The sequence below is a fragment of the Centruroides vittatus genome, unplaced genomic scaffold (assembly GCF_030686945.1).
Source record: "Centruroides vittatus isolate TY-2023 unplaced genomic scaffold, ASM3068694v2 contig_879, whole genome shotgun sequence".
Lineage (NCBI taxonomy): Eukaryota > Metazoa > Arthropoda > Arachnida > Scorpiones > Buthidae > Centruroides > Centruroides vittatus.
This window is the reverse complement of record NW_027122571.1, coordinates 2,016,420-2,026,949: the sequence shown is the minus strand read 5'-3', so window position 1 is coordinate 2,026,949 and position 10,530 is coordinate 2,016,420. Positions and strand designations below refer to the sequence as shown.

Below are 10,530 nucleotides of genomic sequence, written 5' to 3'. Positions count from 1 at the left end.
TTAATTTTCACCACAATCGGACCACCCAATTTTACGTTATAAGTAATGACTTCTGTCGCCTGAATTATGAGGCCAATTTGAATAGATATTTAAATATAAGAATAAAATTTAAGTGGTTAATCTAATTACTGATTTTAATATAAATTAATCCATTAATTTATAAAATATTAAGGTACGTGTATAAATGAGAGAATACAATATTTGAAAACCTTACGTGTATGTCGTGCACAATAAAATGAGCTTAAAAAATTAAATGAACTCGGTAATAATCAATCATTTGTGTGTATCTGAAAGTAATTTGAGTTTTAAAAAAATAAACATCATTTCTAATGAATTTTTATTGAAAAAAAATGTTTCTAAATTTTACACCAAATTTACATTCTTACCATTGGGACTACGGACTCGTACAATGACACGAAGACATGAAAATAATACAGTTATTGGCAAAAATAACATGAATTTCTCCTTCAGGTAAGAAATTCGGCGACGCAGTAAGATTTATTTGATAAATCTGGCGCATCACAGGAATGATTCTCGAAAAATTGCGAGATGGTGAAAACAAAAAATGTCCCAGAACTGTACATTTACTGTACCAAGTTTTTTTGTACGCCATCGATAAGGAGGGATACAAAGAACTGTGAAGGGCATCTAGGGCTGCAACCTGGATTTACAAGTTGTCAACGCTTCTACAAGATGATTGTACCTTGCAGTTGAGACCTTATCGGTACACATTTCAGTTTTTTTTTGTAAATTCATTTATATATATATATATTATATATTTATTTATTTATTTATATATATTTACATATCCGAGGCTAACAGGTGGTGCTAGGATCAAGCATTCCTTAAAGGAGAAGAGTTTTTCTTCCGTTCCAACTTTGAGTTCTAGTTCTATTTTTTTGAGGAACGGAGAACACAAACTATGCAAAACTGTACGTTTATCGAGTTGAATAATCAAAGTGCATAGTTCAATAAACGGACCCCGAACGCTATCACCACCTGCATTTGACCATCGACCCCCTATGGACCGTCCAAATATTGGAATTTTCTTGATTATCCGATTGCACACAAACCACGTGATATGGATCGTGCACAATATAAACACTGTCCCGTATGTACAGAGTTTGAAACACGAATTTGCATACGTTATGCCGGCATGTGGGTCCACCAACACATGGCTACTTCACGGCACTTCTGACATCTCACCAATGATTCAATTGGCCGGCTGTCCTTGTTTCCATGAAGGCTACTGGTTGATCACAGACTTGATCAGTGGTACACTGAACTGGACAGTTTAATCATGGTCATAACTAGAGTTTGTAGTGCCCACCACCTGATATGTCGGTAGTAACTGCCTAAAAAATAAAAATAAAAAATATACGTAAAGAAAGTTATAGTCTATAAACTAAACGCGTTTACAATTCAAGACGACAATAATTTATCAAAGTTTTATGAACTAATGACGAAAATCACGTCACTTGGCTTACCTGAACCAGTATTTTCAATGGCGTGAAACCCACTGTTTTGCTGGTTTCCGCTCCTTAATGTCTTTTCGCTGCTAGTAGTGATCATTTTGTATTGAGTGGCCGTACACTTGAGCCTCAATTCATCACTCCTAAAATGATAATGTTCTATTCTCATTTTTAGTCCCAAAACTGACATGTCGGGTTCATTGGGCTTTTTTCTGACAGGATATTTGATCACGTAGTCCGGTTGAGCCTGAACGAAAATGTTAAAATTGAAAAAGGAAAGAATAATTTTGGAGAAAGAAAAAACTTGACTCACCTCGTAGTCATTAACGTACCACGTCAATTCGGCGGGATAAACTGTGCTGCAGTTTACGTCTACGATGTCACCCACATCGTACCATGGAAGGTTTCCCTTAATATTTGGCCCGTGTTGACCCGGAGCGGTATGGGATACTGCGAATAATAATGTATTTGAGATGGAGATAATATGGTATAAATCATTAGATTAATAGAGTGTGTTTGGAAAGTAAGTGCAGTTGATGCAATAGACAGAGATGAATGGTTGATAATGTTGGAATGCGAAAATAAATGAAAGGAAAAGTAATGTTTTCACAAGTAAAACGAAGGATAATGGAGTGCTACAATTTAAGGAAAAATGAATAGTGGTAATATAGTCGATAAAAAGTTCAAATTATAGAGAGTAAATAGGTGTTAATGGATAAAGTAAAGTATAAAAATTATATTTAAAATTATATGAAAATTGATTTTAGAGAATTTTAAGCCTATTTTTAATGTATGTTAGCATAGATAAAAAGAAAGAATCTAAAAAATGGTATATAAGATTAATTTATGTAGAGCAGATAGTTTGAAGCAAATGCAAGAGCAAAACTAGATTATTTTCCCATTAAAGCTAAAGCAATCAGCACAAATAAAGCACAGCGCCTGAAGTGAAGCTCATCCAGTGCAGATATTATAGACATTGTGTCTTTCATATCAAGCTCCGTTGTCGACCACGCCCTCTGTTCTCTCTTTTGATTGATTAAAGTTGTGGATCCGTCTTAGAGAAAGTCCGTGTCCTGACATGATTACGTAATGAGAAGGTGTAGTACTCTGTAACCTAAAACCAGACTATGTTTTAATGTACGGTAGATTTTAATGAATATTACTTAAAAAATCTGTATTTTTATATTTAATTTCCACTTTTATTAACATTCTTCAGACTTTTTTTTGCAGAAATTTAAAGAAAAACTTCTCAAACTCCACATCTTGAAAAATGACTTTCTCTTTCTATTTTTACCTTTGTTTCGGTATACAAAGATTGACAGAAATGAAGCTAGACAAAAATAACCATTCTTACAGCACTTTTTAGCTACGTAAATCAGCAAAGTAGTCAACAGAACTTGAAATAAAGAGGCTACTTTCGAATTCAAAAATTCATGACCTACTCGAAAATGTCGAAAAAATGAAAAACTGAAGTTCCCATTCTAGAAAATAAATCCGGAAAAAGATGTCCTTTGTAGCATTTTTTATACTTTCTGCCATTTCATACAGAAAGATAGTGAAGGGGGAGAGGTAAAAGTTGGCAAGCTGCGTGGCGGAACATGATTAGAACTATTTTCATTCCAATTTTTATTCTTCTTTTATCAGATCAGTAAAATGTTATTTTCTCTTTTAGACCACCACGTTCTTTGATTAGAGAAGAGTTTTTGTGTTAACTCCCAACAGGAATTACTGCAAGAGGAAGTGCTGATTACATTCTTCTCGACTTTTTCGTATTCAGGCATTAATAGTGACTTCACATGAATTGTATCCATTGTTAAGCTGTCAGTAAAAGAAGTGTTAAATCACTTTGGATTTGGCCATAGTACTTGACTTTAATGTTCTTTCTTGTGTAATATCGAAGAGAAGCAAAGTGGTGATTGCTTTCGGTTTATTCCGATTATTTATTTCAATGTTTCAAAATCCTAGGAGATTAATCAGCGCTTGTTTAAGAGAACTTATCCCTCTTTTATTATGCACTCTGATAAAATCCAGTTTACTTATCGTGCTCTTGTATGAAAGATTTAGCAAATTTACAAGGTCAATCTTCCTGCCTGTCTTTTTAATATCACATTTATCGATAATAAAATAGAAAGATTTATCATTTTCTGATTAAATTAAAATAAAAAAAATGGCAGCATTTTAAATATTAAAAGAATATTTATCATTTAATTCAAGAGAAATAGTGAAAAGGAACGTTTAGTTAAGAAATTTTTGAAAGTGAAATTTGTCTAAAATATGCCTTATTCAATAGAAAATATTAATTTAAAAAAAATTTTTTTATTAAATATCTTACTGTTACATACAAATTTAAGATTTTTATCTCCATTTTAATCATATGGCATTTCATAAAAACCATGAATAATTAATCAAGATCTTAGAAATTTTATATATATAAAAAAAATGGAAATTAAAGTTATAATAAATAAGATATAATTAAAAATATTAAAAAAACAGCTACAGGAATTCGTAATAATAAAAATAAGAGATTTTTGACGACTTATGAATTGATAATGTATTAGAGAATAAAAGAATTTTTGAAATAAGAACATTCGGTTTGTAAATTTAAATTAAAAAAAAAAAGTTATTCACAAAGCAAAAGAATGACTGGAAAATAATGTCAAGATATTGAAAAGTCGAAAATCATGGAAAAGCTTAACCTATTACTTAAAAAAGTTCTTATATATTTCGGGGGGAAAAAAGGAGAGAGATCGAAAGCTGTATATTGAAAAACAAAAACAGGAACTATTGAGCCTAGAAAAGTGACGGAAATATAGTAAGAATATATCACGGAAGTGCATATAAAGAAGTAGGGCAAAATAAAAATCCATATTATGAAGAACAGATGGTAAAATATGGAGTAAGACCAGATGTACCGAGACAAGAATAGTAGTAAATGTAGATTTAAGTATTACAGAATAAATGAAGTGAATGATTAACATGTAGGAAAAGGAAATTGATTTAAATTAAGAGTTTGATTATTAAACATAAATAATGTCAGGTTGTAGCTAAAAATTTCTTTGAGAAATATAATATTTTTAATAAAATTAATAAAATAAATTATAAAAACTTCTACAGAGAAAAATTAATTATTGATAATTTTAGTAATTGCTAGAAATTTTCAAAAGTAATTAAGGAAAATTGGAATAAGCTGAGTGAAGAAGTCGAAAGAAAATTCAGAAAAACGATTATATAGAATTTACTTAAAATGTTTAAAATATATATATATATATATAACGGATAATGCTTTGTTTACAATTTTGGAATAATTTAAAGTTCGAAACTAATATTATTTTTCTTAAAATTATATATCAATAATGTATTGTATGGGAGAATCGAATTTAATTTATGGATATGGCAAGATAATTTAAAATATTTTAAAAATATATCAAGAATTTATACATTAATAGAAAGGTATACAGTCAAAAATTCTATTTAGACGATGTTAGAAGACAAATGAATTATGAATTCTTAAATGTAATCAATAAACTACTTATAAAATCTTCATTCCTTCTCCACGAATATGATGTAAACTGAAAACAATTTTTATGTTTAATTAGTTTAAAAATTCTTATTAAAAAACATAATATGATTGATCTATTCAATATTGTATTTGATAGTAAAGAACGAGATTTATTTTACATTGAAAAAAAATTCCAATAATTAAGAAATTAAGATCAGAAGAAAATACATCGCAACGAGTTGAAAATTATTACCATTAATTGGATTGAAATATGTATAATTTACAATCGAAAACTTCAAAAATGCTACTCTTTTAGGCGTGAAAGATAAATTATAATTCATTCGATTACAAATTAAGCGAACGACTCAGCAAATACAATAAAAATAATCCGATGATAAATATGTTAAAAGGCTGTAACAAATAGTTTTATTATAGGAAAATTATTTATTTAACATTTCAATTGCACAATATGAATTCTCTTCGTTAATGTCAATAGCGCAGAAACCGAATTCAACAGAATATGATTTATTTCTCACCATTGGATTTTATTCCAGTAAGACTCATTCATGCATTACTTCTCTGAAGGCTGCGATATACTTTGATGACTTTTTTTTTTGGTAAAAATTTAAATTATAGTACAGAAAAACCTGCGTAAACCGGAACAACACGGCACCGAATATATTTCCGGTTTGGCAAGTTTCCGTTTGAACAGGTTTTTTTTTTTTTTTTTAAGAAAATATAGAAAATCGCTCCGTTCTGAAGAATTTTTCTCATTTAGGAGGGTTTCTGTTTTATTCAGGTTCCGTTTTAGACAGGTTTTACTGTCTAATAATATAAATGTATTTTGATGACAATTATTACATATGCTTTTCATTTTACTACAGGAAAGATTTTCTTAGGAAGGAATATTTAATTATATCTGATTTAAATGCAAACTTTTATTAATAAAAATATATATTATTGTTTTATTTAAGCTAAATTTAATCAATTTTAGAATAAAAAAAAATTGGATTTCTTCTATTATATAATAGAAAAATAATTTTTAATAGAAGAATCATATATAACCATATTACTGTATTAAATTAAAAATGAAAACATGAATTATTTTATTTAAAAAAATAATAAATAAACAATTTCAACTTTATTTTAATATTAAATAATTGTTAATATTAAATTGTTTCCGAATCTTATTTCTGTATTACGTGATGTATAAATAAACATTCTAAACCGAATAAGTTTAGTATAAAGGAAAATGAAACCTTTTTTATTCATGAAATTTGTTTTTGATTGTATCTAAATGAAATTTACTTATATTGACTTTCTCTAGTCACGCAATACATTAATATAAACGCAGTCAATCTTTAATTTCCAATATCACAGCAAGAGATCAAAATATCACTGAATATTGCGTACGTGATTTCCACATTACAAGGTCTTTTACTGGTTATTTTCGGCTATTCATTGGAAATCTAAGGCTCTAGTCGACCAAATGTGTTATCTATAATCATAAAAACCCTTATAAAAACTCGAAAATTTATAAGAAATAATTATACAATTTACGGGGATTTTTTATACTGCAATTTCTCTCTAAACTTTTTATTTAACTTAGCGCAAAAGTTTTGTAAATTTTTTAAAATTATAATTGTATTTCAGAGTAATTAAATTACTATTTTTGTAAATTCCTTTCTGGAAATTTTTCATTTTTATTTTCTTTAAAAAATGAAGACAATTCATACATGAATTATCACTTGTTTTAATTATAATTATCAAATTTCCAACATTAAATATATAATAAAATTGATTAAATCTAAGATATTAGTTAAAACATTAAAGGAAAACTTTTAATTTCGTGTGTCAAAAGTGAGGATATCTCAAATTTGAACTTCATCAGGAAATTGCTCATATGACATTATCTAGCCACATATCAAGTTATTAAAGCAATATAATTATACAGCTTTTATAATAGGAAGAAAATTCGTGCAGGAAACGTACGTGCAAAATATCCGGATGAAAACTGTCTTGTGGAATAATCTACACAAAAAAAAGAAAGGCAAAAACGCTTCAAATATTGACAAGCAAATTGCTATACAAAAGAGTTCGATCGTAGAAGTAAATGTGACAGGTCATCTAGTACAGTACTGCATAGTGAGTGATTGTTTGGATAGCAGAGCAGTTTAATTTTTTGGGATTTCTACCAGACATGAAGAAAAATTGCGATGTCATCTCTTTCCTCCGCTAAATTAAAAAGAAAAAAAAGAAGAAGAGAGGAGGATAGGGAGTAAGTTTGCATATGTGCAACATTACTAGTCAATTGTTTTGAATTGAGATGAGCATGCATATTCAGATTAACATTTAAAGATTTCTAATTTTTTATAGGAATTTTGGTTTTAAAACATAATTCGATATTCTCTATCGAGCATTTCTATTATAATCAAATTAAATAAATTACCAAGTAAATAAAAGAAAAAAAAGGAAATTATTAATGGTATGGAATATAAAATGGAAAATATCTTATTTTTCGAACTGTAATAGTTGAAAACATAATAAATTTTCTTAAAATTTAATCATTTAAATTTCCAGATCTCAAACGAGAAGAATAGTAGAAGAAAGTAGTTGCATAAAGGATACTTTTCCTTTGTGAAAAGCATTTATGCCATCCATAAAAAGAGATACAATTTTACGTTTCTTACTATAGGCGTTATGTTTATTTAGGGATATAAAAGAAGCAATTGGAGAAATTCGAACATTTGAGGTGCGCATGCACGACTAAAGATGCAGTAAATTAGAACAGAAAAGATGTGGAACGTGACCGAAAGAGAGACGTGCCGATGAGGTGAAGGTTTGACATCAGCTTTAATAATAGAGAACAAAGTCCATCTTAACTGCCTCTTACTTTCCTTGATAGAGCTGTAATCCACTCATTCTATTATCCTTGTAACAAGATGGCGCATCTGGTTGCACTCCAATATCTAGTTATTACAATATACAATATATAACCCCAAATGATCTTCAACACTCAAGATATACAACTAATGCTTTACAAGTTGAACAGTTATCGTTAATTCACGTTATATTTTTATTCAAATATCGTTTTCCTTTCACATAATTTTAAGAATTATTAGTTCAAATGTTTTACATTTAAAATATTGATCAAATGTACTAACGAGTAGGACTTTTGTTAAGATAATAAAAACGTATTAAATATATTTCTTTTATTAAAATTTTCACATATTTAGAACCATTTTTTTTCAAGTCAGAAAAATAATAAAGTTTTATATTATTAAAATAAAACGTGAATCACTTTTAAAACTAAAATATTAATTATAATAGTAGCCATTTTTTCGACCACTATGTCACAGTACAGACATTTGTTACTGTAATGACACTGAAAGTATGAGAGTGATCTGAAAAGTACCCCAGATTTTATTCTTGGAACGTATTTATAAGACAACGCAATTACAATAAATATTGTAGACAGGCATAGACATACACAAGAACTGTTCAATAACGCTTCCATCCATGACTATACATTTCTTTCACTGATAAATAAGGCATTATTTCATTGGTCGAAGTCAGAGAATATTGTAGATTCTCTGACGCTTCTCTATCTCGAAAATGACTAAGATATTGAATCTACCTTCACAAGAATTTTATTTTATCTAAGAGAGACAGAAAGAGTAAAAAGCAATCTTAGGCATGAGTAAGATGGAAAAATCTTATTAAATCCTGAGACAATGTTTGACTGCATAGCTTTGTTTATCTCTCTTTTACTCCGTTTAGATGCTTCTGTGAGAAATCTAAGATATCATTTTTCACACCGATTAAAATAAAATTACAGACTAGTTTCGTATTCTCTTTTATAATACTATAAAACAAAAAAAGAATTAGTTTCTCCAATGTTTTCCTTCTATCAAATATAACAACTTGTGATATAACATTTGGTATTATTATTATTATTATCATTGCATCAAATGTTATCTTTGCGATAACTCGAAACCATTGGCAATTTCGATTATGCCATTGTCCTCGAATGCCTACAGTATACAAACAAAGAAGGTTACACTTTAATATTGATACCGTATAACACACACACATATATGTTGTACAATACCTTTATACTAGAGAAATAAATTATGTTGGCATTTTCCCTTTTCTCTTTTAAAAAGAATGCAATTCCAGGTTTATATTTCATTGAGAGAAACGAAGGTTTAGATATTATTATTTTATTTTTATTCTTTTAATATTCAAAAGAAGAAGAAAAGAGAGATTTACTTTTTACTCCCGTTACAGTAAAATGACTGAAATAAAAGAAGTAAATTGCCGTAATTACATTTTCTTTTACGGAAAAGAAAAAGGGTCATTTGGCAAACTTACTATGGTAAGGAACGATGTCAGTGCCTCTGTCTCCGATTACAAGTTCTTCACTGTTACTCGAGTATACTTGCGCTATAGATGCCATGCAGCGTAGTTGCATCTCCGATTGCCAGAATTGACTTGGATCCAGTTCAAATTCTAATCCTATTTTCGTGCTTTGCAATCCACCCGAATGACGTATCTGGGGGTAACGGATCTCGAAATCCGGTGCTACCTGAAAATAAAAAAGATCTAACAGCTAACTTAATTTATAGCTGATTGTTGTCTATCCGTCTTCAGCTCAAACCGAAAACAAATTTTTTCGCTGGTTATTTTCGACTTGTCAACATGAAATATAACTGAAAACATTGGCATACAACTATAAATATATGGTAGTTCGTGACTTTCAGATATGTTAAGCTTCAACTTATAGGCATTTCATGCGAATAAATAACCATTTGAGAAGTTTATATCAAAGAAATAGTCTCAAATACGTACTTATTCAATATATTCAATTCAGCACGTACTCTAGAAAACATTTTCTCCGTGTTATGATCTTTACGGTTCGACCCGATTTATGAAAAATTAATGAAATTTCATCAGTTATCATATCAGAAGTATATAGATCAATATTAATATCTCGATACTAGTTGAATTGATTTAGATGAAATTCGAGAAACACGTTGAAAATACATATATTGACCTAAATATCAAATTTAGTGGCGATAGGTTACTTTATTAAATAGTTAACTACATTAAGTGCAAGAAACTATATTTCTTTCTATACTCTTGGGTAACGCAAATGTTTAAAAATTCATGTTTTTAAAATTCTTAGAAGCTAATCAAATATTTAAGGAGAAATACTGCGCTTTACATAACCATATTTTAATGCTACAGAAAGTAGTGCAGCTCGATCGAAGAAAACAAATAGTCTACCGCTTTTCCATTAGGCGACACGATAGACACTTATCTAAATGGTAAAGATAAGATCGATATTGTTACGATTCTCAAAATTAAGGAACACATGCTTACATCTATTCCATTGATGATCCACTTGAGTTGGACGGCAGGTTTTGAGGGACCCGATGTGCATGTAACGTTGATCCTGTCCCCGATCTGGTAAGGTGGATTCATGCCTTCAATGTGCGGTGGCCGATCCGGAAGGACTGAAAGAAAAAGAGATGGAAAACCATCATTCACCAATAG

The 10,530-nt window shown here is 29.4% G+C and overlaps 1 protein-coding gene across 1 annotated transcript in view; it reads right to left on the bottom strand.

The window, feature by feature from the left end:
• Positions 1 to 323: 323 nt before the first annotated feature.
• The window catches only part of LOC136983250 (uncharacterized), an 81,127-nt gene continuing 70,920 nt past the window's right edge, over positions 324 to 10,530 (bottom strand). Inside the window, exons 4-8 of the mRNA XM_067279947.1 lie at positions 10,357 to 10,490; positions 9,346 to 9,559; positions 1,786 to 1,922; positions 1,488 to 1,719; positions 324 to 1,355 (exon numbers count right to left, since the gene is read on the bottom strand). Coding sequence (XP_067136048.1) covers positions 1,270 to 1,355; positions 1,488 to 1,719; positions 1,786 to 1,922; positions 9,346 to 9,559; positions 10,357 to 10,490 — 803 coding nt within the window. The 3' untranslated portion in view covers positions 324 to 1,269. The remainder of the gene's footprint in view (positions 1,356 to 1,487; positions 1,720 to 1,785; positions 1,923 to 9,345; positions 9,560 to 10,356; positions 10,491 to 10,530) is intronic.